This window comes from Trichechus manatus, unplaced genomic scaffold (genome assembly GCF_000243295.1).
Source record: "Trichechus manatus latirostris isolate Lorelei unplaced genomic scaffold, TriManLat1.0 scaffold00011, whole genome shotgun sequence".
NCBI classification, from domain to species: Eukaryota; Metazoa; Chordata; class Mammalia; order Sirenia; family Trichechidae; genus Trichechus; species Trichechus manatus.
Window position 1 is genome coordinate 10,493,384 of NW_004443947.1, and position 20,724 is coordinate 10,514,107.

General features: G+C 43.3%; 1 protein-coding gene across 4 annotated transcripts in view; it reads right to left on the bottom strand.

Moving 5' to 3' along the window:
- DOCK2 (dedicator of cytokinesis 2) overlaps positions 1-20,724 on the bottom strand; it is a 548,036-nt gene that overhangs the window by 459,200 nt on the left and 68,112 nt on the right. For all 4 annotated transcript variants that reach the window (XM_004371215.2, XM_023726512.1, XM_023726513.1 and 1 more), the window contains 6 exons: positions 12,529-12,664; positions 10,076-10,151; positions 9,045-9,121; positions 8,148-8,273; positions 6,538-6,662; positions 636-734 (listed from right to left, as the gene is read on the bottom strand). In XM_004371215.2, coding sequence (XP_004371272.1) covers positions 636-734; positions 6,538-6,662; positions 8,148-8,273; positions 9,045-9,121; positions 10,076-10,151; positions 12,529-12,664 — 639 coding nt within the window. The remainder of the gene's footprint in view (positions 1-635; positions 735-6,537; positions 6,663-8,147; positions 8,274-9,044; positions 9,122-10,075; positions 10,152-12,528; positions 12,665-20,724) is intronic.

Here is a 20,724-nt window from a genome sequence, read left to right on the forward strand (position 1 = left end):
GGGTATCTTGAAGGAGTGCAAAATCCAGTTAGGTTTTTCAGACTAAGAAAAAACTACCAAGTATGATACTGGCTAATACTTATTAAGTGTGTACTCTCTTCCAAGTCCTTTTCTAACAGTGTTCTGTGCATTAAATCCTTTAATCTTCACAGTCATCCAACTGCTCCCATTTTATAGATGAGGAAATCAGAGCACAGAGAAGTTGAAAGACTTGCCCACGGTCAAACAGTTAGTGAATGGCAGAGACAGAATACGAACCTGCGCCCTCTGGGTCCCGGGTCCAGGCTCTTAACTGCCTCTCCTATTACTCTCATAGAAGGAGAAAGAATGCTAATTGCTCCAGGCCATTTCCATTCCCTTCTTTAGTAGTTAAGAGCACAGATCCAGAGCCAGACTGCCCAGGTTCAAATCTCAGCTCTGATACTTATTAGTAGTGTGATCATGGGCAAGTTACTTACCCTCTCTGTGCCACAGTTTCCTCATCTGCAAAATGGAGGTAATATTAGCACGGACCTCACTGGGTTGTTGTAAGTAATAAATGAATTCATTTAAATAAAGCACTTAAAACCACCTGCTTCGTCATAAGAACTAGATAATATATGATTGTTGTCATCATCAATTATTATGATTGTTACCTTGACTGTTTCCATCCAACGTGGCTGTTTGACTTGATAGTACACGACAGAGCGATACTCGTTCATGGGCTTGTCCCCAGCTCCCACGCAAATGGCATTCTGACCCAAGAAAAATGAAGAGAGAGAAAACACTGCAGAATTGCTATTTTTTGTGCTTGGGTAATTTTGGTGCAAAAGCCAAGGCCAGCCGTATGGCCTGGGATAACCTGCCATTCCCCAACCCTCCTGCCAGGTACCCATCACAGCCCTTCTACATTACGGATTTATACATGAGCATCCCTGGCCCCAGGAATGACAGCTGCTTAACTACAGAAATTCTATTACTTGCATTCTGGAAACCACCGGAGCATGCCAGGCACTGACATGGTTGCCTTACAGTAAATGGTAACCAGCCTTGGAGTTACTACTGCGTGCTGCCAGTCTTATTAATCCTATTTGTACTCTAAATCTGAATGTTCACAAAGTTTACAAACAGGCTCAGATCAGCCAAGCAGTACCTCATTCTGATGTATTTCTAATGCTAACACACCACGATGCTTGGGAGCTGGGTAAGGGGAGAGAGCACAGGCTTCAGAGAGACACACAGGCTCCCACCTTGGAGAACAAGTTTAGGGCAAGGGGCTTGGGCACAGCAGCTCAGTTTAGCCCACACTGTCTGAGCATCTTCTGGGTAACAGGCTCATGCGAGTACTGGGGACACAGATGAGTCAGGTACTGAACCTGAAGTCAGGTGCTCACAGTTTGATAGAGGAAACACTGAATAAGCAGACAAATCACTACAGCAGCATGATGCAATGGCAGATGTATATACACACTACTATGGAGCCCAGAAAAGCAGCACGAAAGTGTAGCCTATGCATTCAGGGAAAGCTTCCTGGAGGCAGTGACCATCAAGCATCTTGAAGGAAAATTCTGAGTTGGCTTAGAGCTAAGTGTGGGAAGGGCATCCCCAGCAGAAAGGACAGAGGGAGCACAGAGCAAGCATACCTGTCTGCACAGGATATGTACTCTTAGCCATAAAAATCACCCTCAGAGTTTCAGAAAAGAGCTACCTGGGGAACAAGGAATAATCTTGTAATAGAGTGTGCCAGTTGCTAATTCTATCTCTGTTCATTCCAACTGTTTGGTTCCAAAACCAGATCCAAACGAGGGTCAGCCAGGTGGGGCCTAGGTATGATTACTATACCAGATCAATGGATTTAACTTCATGTCACCATACTCCTAGGGACATAAAGACTGGCTTTAGAGCCCCAGGGGTTCCCTGAAATTGCAAAACTGTGTGCATCTGGGTATTTTTATGGTGAGAGCGTCCATTCCTCTCACCAGATTCCATCAGATTCTCCAATGGGTCCTTGACCCTGCCCATGCTGAGTCACCAAGGCTGGGCACACGGTAGGCACTCTGTAACCCTCGTCAACCGAGCCAAACTGGGGAAGGAGAGCCTTGCCCCTCTCACTGGAAAGCCCCCTCTTTGCTTTTGAGCTATAGGAAAAGAAAGAGCACAGTTTCAATATTGACTGCTAGTACTTGCCACCAAATTGAACCCATTTGAAAATAAGGACATCAAGTCCTTTCAGAATGTACCTCTATAAAAATAAGGATAAGCATTGAACTCCGTCTGGGAGAGGGCAAACATGTAGGAAATGAGGGAAGCCACACAACTCTCTTGATCTGCCCTGGGATGAAGCATTCCAGAACTTTTTGAGACAAGGAATTAAAATCATGCTTCCAAAGATTCTTCTAACCACTTAAAGAGCGCTTTGTGTCCCGCATCATGCAAAACTCTTTACACACACTATCTTACTCAATTCAATCCTCACAACCACCTCTGATGATTACCATTATTGTCCCCATTTCACAGCTGAGTAAACTGAACCCCTCAGAAGTTAAGTCACTTGCCCTAAAAGTGGCAGAGCTGGGACTACTTCCCAGGTCCTCTAACTCTTAGTCCAGCGTTCCTTCTGTAACAACCTAGATGTCTTCCAGCCTACAAAGATTTATAGCTCGTGATATTTATGGGCTTAGAGTTTCTGCAGCTCTAGTGAATCCCATGCAGCTTATAAAATCTGGAAATACACATATATCTCTGCTGAACATAAAACTGCTGTACAGCAGGCAACCGCATCTCACAAAACCATCCTGATGATGAAAATATTTGATTTCCTAAGGCTGGGGAAAAAACTCTCAGTGATATTCTGAGAAAGGACTAAGATAATGGTCCTCACTCTCAACACTTCATAAATAAAACCAACATTGCAAAGCGTTTCAAGAGAGCATCACAACCAGGACTGAGCTCAGTTTTAGGGAAAACATAGACTCAAAGGTCTCAAGTAAGACTGGTCAATAATTTTCCATATTCCCCACCCCCAAAGCCCCCAATGAATAGTTAGAGCTCCTGGTTGGGGTGGTGAAGTTTCAGGTCAGTTTAAGAAAATCTGAGTATGAATCAAAGATAATGTTGACTTTCTCTGTGGCTTTGGAAGAGGCACCTCAGCAGGAGAGAAAACCAGACTCCTAAAGCATGTCCTGTTTACCTCACAGGAATCACGGAGGAAGAGATGGCACGGTGGATGCAAAAGCACTTGGAGAGTGAGAAAGCAATCTACACCAGCAAGACCACAACATGGGGAAGATGCCAAAAAGCATAACAAGGTGGGAATCAAGCTTGGGGCTCACTGTACCTTTCTAATAATAACAGCTAACTTAGTAAACACCTATTATGTAGATTACCTCACTTGACATTCACAAGAGTAAGATGTCATTGCTGGTTCTGTTTTCAGATGAGAATCTCGGGCTTAGAGAGGTTATGGAGCTTGCTCACGGTCATCTGTTAATCCTAGTGGAGCCGGACTTTGAGCCTGGCTGCTTGGCCCCAGAGGTCATTGTTTTGATCATTATACCATACTGCCTCCCTATCCCATATGTCCCACCTCATATGCTGGCTGCTCTCAGAAAAGCAGACAACCTCTGGGCCCACCGTTGGGGCCTTTTTTTCTCTGGAAACTTGTTTCAGGCATCCGTGTTGGATTGCCCATTTGACCCTCTTTGATGCCCTCCAAGAGCTTCACCCTGCAGTGGGTCCATCTTCCCAGAATGTCACCCTCCTTCCTGTTAGTATTTACTGCATTCCAGGTGCTTTACCCCTACCATTTTGTCTAGCCTGCAGCTCCATGAGAAAGAGATTATCCTACCTCTTTCATAGATGGATAAACTTGCCCAAGATGGCACAGCCAATAGCAGGGAAGGCTGAAATTTGAACACTGTTTGACCCCAGAACCCACCCTGTTAGCTTCTCTGCTATTGGCCCCCTCTTTCCCCCACTCCGTGTCCTGAGCAAGCTCCATGACAAGCCAAAGTGAGCAGGGCAGGCTCGCTTCTCTGCCCTCTGGTCCCACTCTGCCAAAAGCCGCGTGCACCTAGAGCAGGAGGGGAAATCGGATATTCCTAAACTGGTAGCCCTGAAGGAGGCTATTCCCACAAGAACCTGCTGGTATCAAACAGGGGTGTTGGAATGTACTGCCTGACATTTAATTAGCCAGTAATACTTATTTCTGCAAATACAGAAAGAAAAGACTCCCACAGGCTTCCTCAGCAATTTTCAATAGTCAGTCAACGCAACTCCCCCATAAATTCCCTAATAGATGAAACTGCAAATTATCACCATGTCCCAGAGTTACCTTTCTGTTTCAGCACCTAGAATACCTGCTTATATATGCATCTTTGATAAGTATATCTGTTCAGCTCAGCTAGGTGTGACTCAAAAGGGTTGCCAAGTTGGAAATAAGAATGGGTCACTCAGGCCAGAAATGAGATAACCTGCCCGCTTTCCTGTTGCTGACTGTACCATCTAACTTGTCCTCTGGCAACACTGGAGGCACACATATCAGTGTTTTAAATGAAGCAGAGGTTAGAGAGTTCTCTAACAGGTAGTTGGATTAAAAATACCTTCAAAGCAATGGTCTATACATTCTTGCAATGCAGTTTTCCTTTCAGATAAAAATCCTCTCTGCTTCCCTTGTGTTCCTTTGAGCAAAGTGTTTCTCACTGTTCTGTTTTTTAGAAAAGTTTCAGAATCCAACAAAAGGAAGATGAGTTAAACGCTTGGATTTTGCTCAATTGGATATTAATTAATGGGGCCAGTCCTTATGAACAAAAAGGGATTTGTGGGGATTTCTTTTAAATTTAAAAAATAATTATGAATCTTTGCAGAATTGGATAGAAGTTGTTACTAGCCTCATTTTTAAAATGTGAACTAAATTGGAGATTAAAAAAAAAAATGTAGAGGCATTATAGTGAAGTGGTTAAAAAGGTCTGGAACCTGGAATCAAACCCCAGCTCTGCCATATACTAATTGTACAACCTTGGGCAAGTTGCTTAACTTAATTCATTTTTATCTGTAAAATGGGGATAATAATGATAACGAAGCACACTTATCACACTGCCTGGCGTATTGTAATTCTTCTGTGAATGTTAGGTATTCTTAGATTTAAGCTCACCAAGAAGCTGACCTTGCAGAGGTCAGCAAAATCAGCCAGAGCCCCAGACCAACACTAGAGCTGATGACTTATCAATACCTAGACCCCCACTCTGATTCATACCCCTACGCCCCACTTTGCTACCTGATCACCTATTGCGGCCTAAGAGGAATATTTTCCCACTCTGAAACTTGTGTTGAGAGCTGATTTTATTTTCAGCTAAGTACTTCGAGAGGAGAAATTGAGAAGCAAAATCCTCCTACACAATGGACACAAGTGCTGACAACCTTAAAGGAAATATAAGTAAATAAATGTAAACATACATGACAAATATTGTACAGGACATATGCTATATAAATACTTACAGCAATGTGCTTAGCATTCTTGAATATACTCTGCTAGCCCTCTGGAGACCAGTTTAAGAATAAAGCTTTCCACCAGAATTTCTGGCTGTGTGCTAAGGGGATGAAGTGTTAGATGAAGTGTTGGGAGCCTCTGCTTTGAGGACACCGCAAGTCCCCACACCAGCCCAAGGCTCTGCATTGATCCTCTTTCTTGCCATGAGTTTTACCTGAACCAATCAGTTCAGGTTTCAATGAGAGCAACATTTTAACTGCAAAAAGCAAACCTATATAAAATGTTGTGGGGTTGTTAACCAATGTCATAAAACAGCATGGGTGCTACTGTTACATGAGAAACTATTTGTTCTGTAAGCCTTCACCTGAAGTACAAAAAAATATTAAAAAAAAAAAAGAAAAAAAAGCAAACCTATAAGCTCAGGTCAAGAGGAAAAAGGAGAAGGGATATGATGGTTATACTGGGCTATGTGTCCAGTTGTTTGGTCAAATAGTAGCGTAGATGCAGCTGACCTTAAGTAAAGCAGAGTACGTTCTATAATGTGGGTGGGCCTCAACCAATCAGTTGAAATCTTTAAGAGCAAAAAGAGAGTTTCCCTAGGGTATATTCTACCTCCAGACTATAAAGAGACATTTTGCCAGAACTCTCCTTACTCTTCACTCTTTTTGTTGGCTGACCTACGGATTTTGGGACTTGCTAGCCCCTCACAATCACATGAGCCAATTCCTTAAAATAAATACCTGTCTGTCTATCTGTCTCTCTCTATTCCTCTATCTCTCTATCTTACTGGTTCTGTTTCTGTAGAGAACTCTGACTAAGACAAGGGGTCATGAAAGGGAAGGAATAGATATTGAAAAACTGCTTTGGTGCAAAGAAAGAACAAAATGCAATCTTATTATGGGACACAGTGCTAACCAAGCTTTAAAGGGGTAGATCATCTTACTTAACAGCAGTCCCAAAGGCACCTGGCACTTAGAGAGCATAATTCTGGCTAGGAAAAACAAATTTTTATGAGCATAAGCCCCCACAATGGTGGCCCTGTCACCCAGAGCAGTAGCCGAGTCCCTTACGGGCATCGTTCTGCCGTCCTCCGTGCAAACACACAGGATCACTTCCACATTCCTCTGCGTGGTCTTGTTGTACTTGTCAAAGTCACCTTGTAGGAGAGTAATGTAGATGTCGTTCCTGACATCCCCTGAGGCAGAGGGAGAGAGAGAGGAGGCAGGAGTTAGAGTGGAATGCAGCAGGAGAGAGACACTGATGAACTGGTGGGGGAGTGGGAGAGTCAGAGGAAGGGCCCCACCTTCATTCTTGCTACTCGAATTTAAAATCAGAAGAGTTTGGAAAATGCATTGTTACCTTATGGGGGTGGGTGGCAAGGGGATGAAGGAACCCTAGGAAATCAGTGGCAAAAAGGGAGGTAGGATGGTAAAAACGGGCCATGTTTTTCTCTACTTTAAAATCATGTAATTTCCATCCTCTAGTGACACCTTCTGGGAAGGCAAAGGAAAGCGCCAACTGAATTGATTTTGGCCTTTGAATAAGAACCAAGCATACACATCCACAGATCTCTTACTGTGTGCAAGTGGAATGGAGAGACTTTTCATGTGTCCTAGGAACACCAGGGCAGGGTTGAGCTGCAGAGAATCTTTAGGAATAGGGGGTAGGGGGGCGGTGGTGGGCGGCAGTAAGCATTGAAAATCCCACAGGGATATGCACAAGAATTTAAGTCTCAAGTAAAGCAGGTATACATAAATGACAGCACAGACCCGCAATGGGCCACCACGCAACTATGGCACCAAAAAACCAAACCCACTGCCACTGAGTTGATTATGACTCATAGTGACCTGATGGGACAGAGTAGAACTGCCCCCATAGGGTTTCGAAGGCTGTAAATCTTTACTGAAGCAGACTGCCACATCTTTCTCCCGGGAAGCGGCTGGTGGGTTTGAACCGCCAACCTTTTGGTTAGCAGCCGAATGCTTTAACCACTGCTCCATGAGGGCTCCCCGTAACTGTGGAAAGAGGGGGCAGATCACTGATCTGGACAGAAGTTCAAGACACAGGTTTAAGACCCAAAGAGAAGTTTCAAAAGAGTGTTTTTATATAATAGCATTCGTTTTTCCTTTAATGCACACACATTTGGAAAATGGTAATAGCAGTGGTTACTTGTGGAGAGAAAGATTTGGGGGATTGGGATTGAGGGAGCTTTTAACGTTTCACTTTACACCTTTTCATGCAATTTAAATATTTTACAATGAGCATGGATTCCTTAGGTGATAAGAAAGAGCTTAAAATTTAAGAGAATGACAATATTCCACCAGAAAGAAAGAAATTGTTCAGTATGTAGTAAAACAGAAATGATGCCCACGATAAATTCTTAAGTGATAAAGCAACTTGAGGAACACTATATAAAGCATATAAAGTAATGGTATAAAAAGTATAGAGAGTGTGATCTCATTAGTGAGAAAAAAATGCGTGTGTCTATATTTATGTGTGTTTGTGTTTCGTATGTGTATGCATAGAAGATTTTTGGATACACAAAAATAGTTTCAGTGGTTACCTTCAGGAAGAGACATAGAGAAAGGCAATAGAAAAGGAAGGATTTGACTCTTTGGAAAAAAAAACTAAACAAGTTTCCCCTGCTCCCTAAGAGAAGGCCTGAACAGCTGCCTCTCACCTGGCATGATGATCTCTGGGAAGCCCAGCTTCCTGGCCACCACAGTTGTCCTGTCCACCAGGTGTGGATAGTCCTTGCGGATCTGAACAGTGTCACCCACCAGCATCTTCATGGTCACCCAGAGGCCTGGAAGGGAATGCTTGTCATGAAGATCCAATTTCTTCAAAATATTCTCTTAGTCTCGACCGCCTTCCCTCCCCTCAATCTCCCTTTCCGGAGGTGACAACTGGAAGTAGAGATACACACCTGGGGGAGGACGGAAGGTGGAAAACAGAGGGCTCTGGAGTGAGACATCTCAGAGCTGGAATCCCACCTGCTACTTCCAGCAGTGTCGGCTTCCATCAGACTATCCAACCTCTCTAAACTCAGCTGTGGTGAAGGGGGGATGCTGCCATCTATCTTGGAGTCCCTGAGTGGTGCACAGGTTAACGTACTCAGCTACTCCTGAAACGCTGGCAGTTTGAGTTCGCCCAGAGGTGCCTCACAAGAAAGGTCTGGCTATCTACCTTCAAAAAATCAGCCATCGAAAACCCCACGGTGCACAGTTCTACTCTGACACACATGGGGCCAGAATCAACTCGATGGCAACTGCTTGGTTTTGCCATTTATCTCACAGGACTGCAAGAAGGATGAAATCAAATCAGATAACATATGAGAGTGCCTGACATATAACAGAAATTCAGGAAATGCCAATTCCTCTCTTCCTGCAGGACACTAGACATGCCCCCAGTTGTTTCGGGTTTCCATCTCTATAGGTCACATGCTCCCATTCTTTGCAAGTTCTGCCTAAAAGGAAAGCTGAGTTTCCCAGTGTTCAGGATTTTGCTCTGTTTGCTGAGGAACCAGGGGCTCCCAGCCTGCATCTGTCTCAGCCCACTCCGCCCACTGACACTGTACCTTGCCCTCCGCTGTCTCCCTTGGAGGCTGTGACTTTGCCCAGCAGGCTATGTAGGAAGTCATTCTCAGCTGTTATCCTGGAAAGGAAAAGAAAGCACAAAATGTTCACCTGGTGCCCACATGGGGCTACCAACTTGTAGTTCGAGGTGCTCCAGGAAGTTCCCAACCCACCACACTCCTTAGGTAAAAAGACAGCGTGCCTGTATCAGCTCAGAGTATGTACGCTGTCAAGAGGCAAAGTTCTTGTCTTCACAAAACAACATGGCTCTGACATTTGGGGATACCAATACTGCGAGTAGAGGTCATTTTTTTATCCCGTAGAAAGATTCTTAAAAAACAAGGATTTCCAAGCCCTCAAAGTGTGTATCTGCTCAGCAAAGTGGTAAAGTCTTTAGTTGTTCCTGTTAAGTCCTATCCACATATCTTAACAAGTGTCACCAGCCTCATTACCAATATCAAAACATCATCCTCCTTGGACCATTCCTGGGGTAATAAAATCATGACAGTGTTCTCAAACTGAGGGTTCTACTTTCTTGCAGATTCTTTTTTAGAGCAGGGAAAGGACATTTTACCTCCAGCCCTGCCATTCTCCCAAGTCATGGGTATTTCTACCCACAAGAATCAGGTTAAGATTCATTGTTACATGCTCCTGATATGTTGCTTCTTCATAGCTTTGTGGCTTCTCTCACACTTGCAATTAATTCATTAACTTTTGTTGATTACCTGCTTAATTCCTAACCTAAACTATAAGCTCCATGAAGGCAGGGCCATGTCTGTCTGGTTCACCACTTTACCCCCCATGCCTACCACAGTGCCCGGCCCTCTGTCAGACCTTCAGTAAAAGTCTGTTGGATAAATAATACTTGATGGAGAAATGGGTGAAAAACTGGTTGACACAGAGGTCATCATTCGCATCCTGCCATCCTCCTGGGAGGCCTCGCCTAGCTCTCATCTGCTCAGGGAACCAGTTCACCCTGTGTGGTAGAAACAGTGTGGCTGAAGAGAATGGAAAGAAATAGGCAGTCCCTTACGGGTGGAAAGGAATGAAGTGCTGCTTTTCTTCATCACTCTCTGATTTCCCCTTGATGACGTCTGTTATATCCATAACTAGAAAGAGAAGAGAAGAGAATTAATGGTTTCAAAATCCCTCCCCCTGAGAAGGAATGACTATGAGATGAGACTGAAGGGCAGGGATGCCTGGGGGTCAGTTAAGTCTTAAAAGGCAAACAAGCCAGCATCAGACAAAAATGGACAGTGAGGGCTCAGAACATGGGTCACCTGGGCAAACACCTTTGGGTAAAGCAAGCTGGGAGGTCAGCAGGCCGGGGAAACATGGAAGAGCTCAATGGTTCAGTGGAGGCCAAAAGGGAAGAGCTAGAGCAGTGGCTATGGAATTATGCAATTAGGTTTGGATTTGACATATATGTACTGAATATCTACAGTGCCTACAAAACACAAGTGCAGTGACTCCCTTTAGGATCTGAGAATTTAATGAAATCCATCTCTTCTCTTTTCATAAGCATGCTCATATACACAGACACCTAACTGTAGGATCCTTGAATGCTACAATTCCAGAGATCCTGGATCCTCTGAAGCTTCTCCTTAAATCGGCCACTGAAGGTACATAAAACCAAGGTGAAGCACTCCTGCTCTACAACGGGATTATAGAAGGTAAGGGATAATGAGAAAACCTAGTCAAACAGAGCCAAAACCCTAGTAACTTTGGACATCTCAAAGACTCCAGGCATTGGTCAGGGGACCATTAAAATTTCTTAGTTAATCATCAACCACTGACTGCATCTAGCTAGAGAAGGGAGTTAGGGAACAAACGGACGTGAGGGAAACTGTTATTTGATCCTGACTAGCGTCCATTGTCTCAGATTAACAGATCTTCTTGGCCCAGTGGTTTGAGTGGGACTATTTTCCTCTGGCTCCAGAGATGTTCACATGACCCAGCCTGGCCAATCAGAGAATGTCATCCCCTGCCCACAGTAAATATTTTGGGGATGAGCACATGACCTTCATTTAAGCTCCTGGGGCTTCTGCTGGAACTAATGGGAAACAGGCACTCTCTTTCCGCTGGGTTGCTAAGCTGGTAGAATGCAAGCTGATTGCTGCCAACTAACTGGACAGCCATCTTGAGAATAAGTCGGCAAGAGGACTTTGGAGCTGAGCGATGGAGACATATAAATTTAAGTCCCTGGATCCAGCTATGCCTGCAGCAATTTATCCTTGACCTTTCAGTTCCATGAGTAAAAAAAAAATTTTCTAGCTTTAGCCAGTTTAGATCATATTTCTGTGCCCTAAAGCCAAAAGAGAGTACAGACTATAGCCAGGGGACAAAGGCATACTTTGAGATAAGGTTGGAGGGCCCTTGCTGCCCTAATAGAAGCACCGTGATGCCAGACGCGCCCCTCATATGGAACCAGAACATTTTGGACTAGGAGGGGATTTCATGGATCAGCCGAGTCCAAGCTTCACATTTTTCATATAATGAAACTGAGGCCCTGGGAAAAATGCTTGCCTAAGATCACCTAGCTAGCTAGTGACAATACCAGGTTAAAAACCCTAGCTAGGCCAGTATAACTTCTTCCACTACTCCAGTGTATAAGCAATGTCAGGGGACTCGTTGGAGAGCCAGCTGGTTTGTGATTACAGAAAATCAGGGTATCCCAAAGGGAGGAATCTAAAACACTGGGCTTGGATATGGTTCCTAGGGATTATAAACAGTATACAATTAAAAATTTATATTTTAACAAAAAGATGAAAACTGGCATATCAAATTCATGTCTTCGCAGATATTTAAATTGTCTTTTTAGGGAAAAAAATGTACTTCAGTATAAACAAAGTGGTTTGATTAAAGGAAAAATATACTAGGTAAATAATAGTGCAGGTGATACTCAAATAAAACAACCGCCACAAAGTGGGGCAGAACGATGAAGTCCCAGAAACCCTAAGAGACAGGCAGTGTGAAGAAGAGCTTGGAGCTGATGCCACTCTATGGCGGCATCATTTGGGACTCCTCACTGGGTCACGCCCAGCCTCCAAATGTCCATTTCCATCTGGAATTTAGATGTGTGGTGGGTGACTCATTCCAGGTAACTGCATTTCCTGTCCTGGATATTTTTGTTTTGTAAAATTATTTGTTCTTCATAATTAGATCCTTCCATATTGTTCTTCCTTTTTCACAGCACCAGGGTGCAAAGGCACCAAGTGCTCGGACCGCACCACACTCCCAGTGCTCTGCTTCCAGACGCAACGACCACATTATTCTCCGTCTTTGTCATAAATCTGGATTTAGTCACCAATTATTTTGATTTAGGCACCAGAAATGTTGGTATTAGGTCCTGTCTGGCATAAATTCTTTTTTTTTTTTTTTTGGTGTGGTAGAGGAGAAGGGAGGAGGGAACAAAATAATCTTTAAAATTCAGCCATGCCAAATGTGCACTCCAATAGAAGTTAATGGTGTACAGCGTGTCATTACCTGCCACCCCGAAGGGCCGCCTCAGTCCCTGTGTGCACTTCTTTATATTTGTGTCCTTAAGATCCATCTTCCCAACTCGAACAATTTGACAAATCAGGTAAATTTTATCCCTGTTGAGGTCTTTGTTTCCAAGATCCTGCAGGCAGGAAACGGATAGTTACAATGCAGTCATTATTACTTCTCCTAATTTCATTTGAAGTTCACAGACCAGCACATATAATGTACTGAATGAAAACAGTAGAAAAGAAAACCTAGCAATAGTAATTTCTGGGGGATGTGCTTACCCCTTATATATATGAATCAATCATACAATTAGTCCTGCAAGAGGTAGAAAACAAAGCTGTCACATCCATTTCACAGATAAGAAAATTGAGATTTAGAAAGGAAACTGAGTGATAGGAATCTGGTGTTTGATCCCAATTCTTCTACCTCAAACTTACAGGAAGAGATAGGGTGGAGGTGGAAAATCAGTTATATGGGCATGTTATGGATTGAACTGTATCCCCCTCAAGTATGTCTTGGGATCCTATCCCCTATACCTGTGAATATAATCCTATTCAGAGCCAGGTTTTTCCTTTTTATGCTAATTAGATCATATCCAAGTAGGGTGAGTTCTAAATCTAATCACTTCTGAGTTTAAAAAGAGCAGATTAAACACGTTTCAGGGAAGACAGATGTCAGGTGAGGATCGTCTATAAGCCAAGGAACCAAGGAATGTCCAGAACTACCTACAAGGAAGAAATCAACACAGCCAAGATCCCGATTGGACTTTTAGCCTCCTAAACTGTGAGAAAATAAATTTCTGTTCTTTAAAACCACTCACTTGTTGTATTTCTGCTACAGCAGCACGAAGTAACTAAGACAGGGCAGGATTCCCTATATGTAAGCTGACGGACTCATATGATCAAAAATAGCATTTGCTATAAATAACTCCAGAGGGAGTCTCTGGGTGGTGCAAACAATTAAGCGCTCTACTAATAGCCAAAAGGTTGACGGTTCAAACCCACCCAGAGGCACCTCAGAAGATAGGCCTGGCTATCTGCTTCCAAAAGGTCACAGCCTTGAAAACCCTATGCAGCAGAGTTCTACTCTGCACACGCGGGGTCACTATGAGTTAGAATCAACTTGACAGCAACCAACAACAACACCAACAAATAACTCCATTCAACTCATCATTTCACAGCACCTCTGAGAGAGAAGGCAAATGTAGGGAAAAAATAATAACAGCTACTATTTGTAAGCATTTAATATGAGTATCTCATTCAGAGTTGAGTTGCTGGGTTACCAAACACCCCAAAATCTCAGAAGCATAACACAGCAGGAATTTGCTTCTAGTTTACACTACAGGTCCAGTGCAGCTGGGTGAGGGATCTGTTCATCTAAGTCTGAATGACACAAGATCTGTCTTCATAGGACGTGTGTCTCCAGGCTCCCAGTGCAGGGGAGGGACCATGCAAATTACTTGCTAATTCTTCAAGCTTCCATTCAGAAGAGATATACATCACCTACGCTTGCATTTCATTGGCCAAAGCAAGTCAAATGGCCACACCTAACTTCAAGCAGGACATGGACATGCAACCCAGTTGTGTGCTCAGATAGAGAAGAGCCAGACCTGTCTGTTGAACAGCACTATCGCGTCAGGCTCAGTGGTAATTGCCTCAGATATTATGGTATTTGATCTTTAACAACTCTCTGAAGTTGGTACTATTATTTCATCCTCCCCATTTTACAGATGGGGAAACTGAGACACAGAGAAGATATGGGGCTTCCCCAAGTCCATGAATTTAGCTCTTGAAAACACTGGGCATTGAGCGCGGTCACTCTGACACCAAAGACCACAAACAGAACTACCGCAATATGTCTGCCTCATCATCAGATAGGCACGAAGGAGAGAAAACCACCCTGACCACCTCACCATCTAACTGCACTGCTCCAGTTGAAAAGTTGCAGTGCCCTGGGACTCCCTGCCAGAGGGGATCAGCTGTGGAAGGAACATCAAGGCATGCTGCTGACATCAGAGCAGGGACCCCTGGGCCTGCCCTCTGTAGGGAACAGCTGCATCTCCTCCAAGCTAATCCCAGTGCGGAAGCATGCACTGTGAACAGGCTATCAGCTCACATCAGAGCCTGAGGCCAGGCAGAGCAGAGCTATCCCCATCATCTCACTATGGCCGGTGTTGGGGGCGGGGGTGGACTGTGCAGTCTCTGGGAGCAAGGCACTGTCAGGTGCTTGGGCCTGTCCTCTTACCAGCTGGGGGACCAGGCGTCTGCTTCCCCCTTCTCCAAGTCTCCCTGCTGGACAGGCAGAGAGGGAAGGGAAGGGAGGAGTGGCTTTCTGGCTAAGAAATTCCCCCTCCACTCATTTACAGCCCTGCTTTGCACCATAGGCAATTGAGTTTGAGACCCCAATTATCTCACATCCAGATGGTTGGAACAGCCTCTTCTCTGGCCTTCCTGACTCCTTCTGCCAATCCACCCTGAAATCTGCTGCAAAACTCATCTTCAGAGGATATATTCATTATTTCACTTCTCTCACCTCCCCCCTCAACAACTTTAATAGCTATTTTCTACCGTATTAGTGCTAATCTTCCACGGTTGACATGAAAGGTCTTAGACATAATATAGTTCCAGCTGTTCTATCCAACTGATTCTCCACTATTTTCTGAATATAAGTACTCTACTTTTGTTACAAGGATTTCTTTACTGTTCCACAAACACAGAATTCTCACTTTCAACTCTAGATCTTTCTTCCAAGCCACCAGCCTACCGCATCATCTCCGCCTCAAATCTTACTTTTTATTCCTCTATATAGCCAAATCTTTACTATCCATAAAAACCTCAAGTCCTGCTTCGTTTATAATGATCTTCCTACCTGATTGCTTCTCTCCTCCCCTTAGGATTGTTTACACTTTTAAAATAGCCACATTGGTATCTTCAGGGGCATTCGAGAGCCACAGAGGCCCTCGCAACTGTAAAGTTCCTTGATAAGGCGCCATGTCACCTTTCCTCTCTAAAAGATTTTATTTTCATGAATGAAAATATTAGATATTTAAGAGATGTCTCATCAAAGACACTCTGGCACTACAGAATCTTGATATGTTATATAAGCCACAGCAAAATGCTTGAGCATATGCTATTCTCTGGTGGGTGCGTAAATGGGCAAGCCTTACTCAGAGTTGTGCTTCAATGTCTGGTGTCTCTCAATCACTTCTACTTTGACCTTTCAAGACTTAACATGTTGAGGAAGCCCAGGCAGGATGATGGAACTTAAAACAAGTGCCCGTTGATTTAGCAATTCATTACCAGCTGCTGTTGAGTTGATTCTGGCTCATAGAGACCCCATGTGTGTCACAGTAGAACTGTGCTCCACAGGGTTTTCAATGGCTGATTTTTCAGAAGTAGATCACTAGGCTTTTCTTCTGAGGCACTTCTGGGTGGACTTGAACCTTCAACCTTTCGGTTAGCAGGGAGCACATTAACCATTTGCACCACCCAGGGACTCCTATCAATTTGTTAGCTTCCTCTTTTATTGTTCATTACTGTTTCCTGTGTGTTAGCAGCAATTCCCAAACTGGGCCAAGTCTTGTGGGACCACGTGGTATATGCTGGTTTCCTCATGCAGAGAGGAAACCAGGAGAGTGAACATTTATAAAGCAGACGGAGTAGAAGTAGACCATCAACCTGACCCATATGCCAGCTCCTCGGCTCACAGAGCTAGAAGTCTGCCCCCAAAGAGGAGACTAGAAAGAGCTGACATCTAGAGCAGAGACAAATAAGGCCCCAAGACTCATGCCTGCCAAGTCTTATCTCATCTCTAACTTAAACGTCACCTCAACACCCCATTTACAGTAACTCTACAGTCAAATGCCATCACATAACCCTCTTCTAATGATATGCATTGCATGGACTGCTTTGCATTTGGACATTTCTCTTATTTATTCATTTGTTTATTATCTGAAACCCCTCCCCACCACACCATACCGTGTGAGCAGGAACCTCATCAGCTTATTCACTGCTATATCCCCACCACCTAGCACAAATCTTACACATAGTAGGTACTCAGCAGACTCGTCTTGAATAAAAGAAGGAGGGCACCATGAGCTGGAGATGAATTTCCTTGTCCCAAAATGAAGACTCCCATCATCTCCACCCACCACCCATCTGTCAGTTTGTTGTACTCTGGTGACTGGCATGTTGCTATGATGCTGGAAGCTATGCCACCAGTATTTCAAATACCAGCAGGGTCACCTGTGGTGGACAGGTTTCAGCAGAGCTTCTAGACTTAGACTAGGAAGAAAGGCTTGGCAATCTACCTCTGAAAATTAGACAAGGAAAATCTTATGAATCACAACAGAACACTGTCTGACTCACTTGCTTTGAACACATCATCAGGAGCGATCAGTCATGGAGGAGGACATCGTGTTTGGTGAAGAAGTGGGCCAGAGAGGGCGAGGGAGATACTCAGTGAGATGGATTGGCAAAACAGCCACAAGGGACTCGAAAATGCTGGTGACAGTGAAGACAATGTAAGACTGGGCAATGTTTTGTTCTGTTGTACATAAGGTCACCATGAGTCAGAGTCGACGAAATGGCAGGTATCTATCTAGCTATCTATCTCTATCATCTCAACAGAGGGACATGTCAGCCTATTGCACCAGTCAAGTAAGGGTCTCAAGTTCACTTGCTTTGGAAGGCAGAAGTGGTGGGACAGACAGAATTCCATGAAGGCAGAATTACATTCTCATAAATACCACAGGACACGAATTTACTGATGCCTTTTCCCTCATGTTTACATTATGAATTGGTTCTCTGCAAAATGAACCACTGATTGATTCCCTGTCATTTTCCCTCTCATGAAACATCTGTCTCCTGGTTTAATCAAGAAGCCCTATGGGAATGTCCTATTTATCAAGAAAATAAATAGGCTCCTCCTTCTAACTAATAATAGATAAGGAGAATTGAGGCACATTTATACATGCCAAAAAAACTTAGTCTAAGCAATTAGGACCTATGATCCTATTCCATGCCACTGGCTCATTTTTCATGAAATAACAAATAAAATAAATCAGCTCTACTCCAATCTAATTGTGACATAAGACATTGCACTTAATGGGCTGTAACTAGAAAATTACTGTAGGGCAAGGTAGGTTAATCTACCATGTCGGTCACTGTTGGATCAAACCCATCAGTTTGGTCAATGCCCAAATACCTGCCTGGATCCTCCTCTACAATTTCCTTTGATAATATAGGCAATGCAGTGGAAAATCTCATAAATGGTCTTCACCCAAAAGGAGCTTGCAGGCAACACCAACATCCTTAGGTTTCTTGAGGTCATCCTTTTTTTTTAAATTTTTTTACTGTACTTTAGGTGAAGGCTTACAGAACAAATATTTTCTCATTCAACACTCAGTACACATATTGTTTTATGACATTGGTTAACAACTCCACGACCATGTCAACACACCCCCTTCTCGGCCTTGGAGGATCTTCTTTTTTTTTTGGTGAAAATATACAAAGCCAAAGACACACCATTTCAAAAATTTCTACATGTACAATTCAGTGACGTCCATTATGTTCATCCAGTTGTGCTACTATTCTCACTTTAGATGAAGGTTTACAGAACAAAATAGTTTCTCATTAAACAGAACACGTGTTGCGCTATGACAATGGTTAAGAACCCCACTACTTGTCAACACTGTCTCCACTCAAACTTGGGTTCCCTATCACCTGCTTTCCAGTCCCCTTCTGCCTTCTAGTCCTTGTCCCTGGACTGCTGTGCCTCATTAGTCCCGTTTTGTTTTATGGGGCTATACAATCCCCGGCTGAACGGTGAACCTCAGAAGTGACTTCACCACTGAGCTAAAAGGGTGTTCGGGGGCCACACTCTGGATTTCTCCAGTCTCCGTCAGGCCAGTAAATCTGGTCTTTTTGTGTGTATTAGAACCCTGTTCTACATCCTTCTCCAGCACTGTCCAGAACCCTCTGTTGTGATCCCAGTCAGAGCAGTCAGTGGTGGTAGCCGGGCACCATCTAGCTGTACTGGATCAGTCTGGTGGAGGCCTTGGTAGCTGTGCTCCATTAGTCCTTTGGACTAATCTTTTCCTTGTATGCTGTTATCTTCATTCTCCCTTGCTCCCGAAGAGGTGAGACCAGTGGAGTATCTTAGATGGCTGCTCACAGGCTTTTAAGACACCAGACACTACTCACCAAGGTAGAATGTAGAACACTGTCTTTATAAACTGTGTTATGCCAACTGAGCTAGATGTTCCCCAAGACCATGTTCCCCACAGCCCTCAGCCCAGCAATTTGGTCCCTCAGGGAGTTTGGATGTGTCTATGGAGTCTCTATGACCTTCCCTTGTACAAGTTGTGAGGGCTTCCCCAGTATTGTGTGCTGTCTTACCCTTCACCAAAGTTACCACTTATCTATTGTCTTTTTAGTGTTCCCCCCGCCCCTCCCCTCCCTCGTAACCATCAAAGATTGTTTCTCTTTTTGTGTAAACCTTTTCATGAGTTTTTACAGTAGTGGTGTCATACAATATTTGTCCTTTTGTGATTGGCTTATTTCACTCAGCATAATGCCCTCCAGATTCATCCATGTTATGAGATGCTTTGCAGATTCATCGATGTTCTTTATGGTTGCATAATACTCTGTTGTATGCATGTACCATAGTTTGTTTATCCATTCATCTGTTGATAGGTATTTAGGCTGTTTCCATCTTTTTGCTTTTGTGAACAATGCTGTTATGAACATGGTGTGCATATATCTATTCGTGTGATGGCTCTTACTTCTCTAAGATATATTCCTAGGGGTGGGATTGCTGGATCATATGGTATTTCTATTTCTAGCTTTCTGAGGAAGCGCCATATCGTTTTCCAAAATGATTGTATCATTTTGCACTCCCACCAGCAGGGCATAAGAGTTCCGATCTCCCCACAGCCTCTCCAACATTTGTTATTTCCAGTTTTTTGCATTCATGCCAGTAAAGCTGGGGTGAGATGGTATCTCATTGCAGTTTTGATTTGCATTTCTCTAATGGCTAGTGATAGCGAGCATTTCCTCATGTGTCTTGGGCGCTTGAATGTCTTCTTTGGTGAAGTGTCTGTTCAAATCCTTTGCCCATTTTCTAAATGGATTATTTGTCTTTTTGTTGTAGAGGTGTTGGATTTTCTTGTAGATTATGGAGATTAGACCTTTGATTTGTAATGGCCAAAATTTTTTTCCCAGTCTATAGGTTCTCTTTTTACTCTTTTGGTGAAGTCTTTTGAAGAGCATAGGTGTTTGATTTTTAGACGATCCCAGTTATCTAGCTTATCTATTGGGTTTTGTGCATTGATGGTTATGGTTTGTATCCTGTTAATGCTGTGTATTAGGGCCTCTGGCATTCTTATTTTTTCTTCTATGAGCTTTATAGTTTTTGGCTTTATATTTAGGTCTTTGATACATTTTGAATTACTTTTTGTGTATGGTGTGAGATATGGGTCCTGTTTCATTTTTTTTCAGATGGACATCCAGTTTTGCCAGCATTATTTGTTAAAAAGACTGTCTTTTCCCCATCTGATGGACTTGGGGCCCTTGTTAAAGATCAGGTGACCGTAGGTGGATGGATTTACATCTGGGTTCTCAATTCTGTTCCATTGGTCAATGTATCTGTCGTTGTACCAGTACCAGGCTGTTGTGACTACTGTAGATTTATAGTAGTTTCTGAGGTCAGATAGTGTGAGTTCTCCTACTTTATTCTTCTACTTTAATAGTGGTTTACTTATTTGGGGCTTCTTCCCTTTCCATATGAAGTTAATGATTAGTTTTTCCAACTCTTTGAAGAATGTTGTTGGTATTTGGATCAGGATTACAGTGTATTTGTAAATCACTTTGGGTAGAATTGTCATTTTCACAATGTTGAGTCTACCTATCCATGAACATGGTATGTTTTTACATTTATGTAGATCCCTTTGGGTTTCTTGCAGTAGTGTTTTGTAGTTTTCCATCTACAGGTCTTTTACATCTCTGGTTAGATTTATTCCTAAGTATTTTATTTCTTTAGGGGCTTTTATAAATGGTATTGTTTTCCTGATTTCCTTTTCATCATTCTCTTTATTGGAGTATAGGAATCCAACTGATTTTTGTATGTTTATCTTGTATACTGCTACTCTGCTGAATCTTTCTACTAGTTCTAGCAGATTTCTTGTGGAGTCTT